At 65.0% G+C, this 917-nt stretch overlaps 1 protein-coding gene across 1 annotated transcript in view; it reads right to left on the reverse strand.

Moving 5' to 3' along the window:
- HMGA2 (high mobility group AT-hook 2) overlaps positions 1-434 on the reverse strand; it is a 143,879-nt gene extending 143,445 nt beyond the window's left edge. The window contains exon 1 of the mRNA XM_010841628.1: positions 1-434. Coding sequence (XP_010839930.1) covers positions 1-72 — 72 coding nt within the window. The 5' untranslated portion in view covers positions 73-434.
- Between the last annotated feature and the right edge of the window lie 483 nt (positions 435-917).

Below are 917 nucleotides of genomic sequence, written 5' to 3' on the forward strand. Positions count from 1 at the left end.
AGGCGCCGGGGCGGCAGGTTGTCCCTGGGCTGAAGTGGACGGCTGCCCGGCGCCTTCACCGCGTGCGCTCATCCTGCCTCCCGCCGCCGCTACCGCTGCCGCCGCCGCTCCTACCGCCGCTGCAGCCGCTTCGCCTCTGCCGCCCCGAATCAGCCCGGCACCTTTCGGGAGATTGCGAGGTAGGGCTGGAGAATGAGGCGGGGTGGGCGAGAGCTGGCGTGCGGCGAGGGCTGCTGCTGCTTAGGCTGCCGCCGCTGCCACCATCAACACCGGACGTCCAGCGGCTGCCAAAAAAGAGAGAAGAGGGGAGGAGGAGGAGGAGAGAAGGAGGCGCTGCTGGTGGCGGCGGCAGCGGTGGGTGGGTGCCGGAGGTGGAGGTGGCGGTGGAGGTGGAGGTAGTGAGAGGAGGAGGAAAGCGAAGGAGAAGGAAAAGAGGAACTGAAGTTGGGAGGCTCCCCTCTCAGTTTGGGATCAGAAGTTGCGGTCACCGGGAGCACTTCGGAAGCGGCTTGGAAAGGGAAGAGACTTGGAGTGAATTGTGTCCCTTGAAATGTTAGGCGGGGAAAGAATTCCTCCTCCTCTTCCCCCCCGCTCCGCGCTCGCAGAGCAAGAAAGAGAAAGAGAGAGAAAACAAATAACGCCTTGGGCAGTCGGAAAGCGAAGGGAGGATGGGGAGATTCTGCGGGGATCCGGTCGGGCACTGGGCGCAGGCAGGGGACGGAGCGGTGGGTGGCACCGTTCCTTCTCGGGTGGCGGGAGCGGGCGGCAGCGGCACCGGAGAGTTGGAGGGGGACGGGCTGATTACTCCTGCGTCCTGCACCAAGCGCGCGCTGCCCAGGCTGGAAGTTTTCTGAGTTTCTACCCCAGAATTCGAGCGGGTTGAGTGTGTGTGTGCTTGGGGAGGGGGCGGCGAGATG

Source organism: Bison bison, unplaced genomic scaffold (assembly GCF_000754665.1).
Source record: "Bison bison bison isolate TAMUID 2011002044 unplaced genomic scaffold, Bison_UMD1.0 scf7180017864163, whole genome shotgun sequence".
NCBI lineage: Eukaryota > Metazoa > Chordata > Mammalia > Artiodactyla > Bovidae > Bison > Bison bison.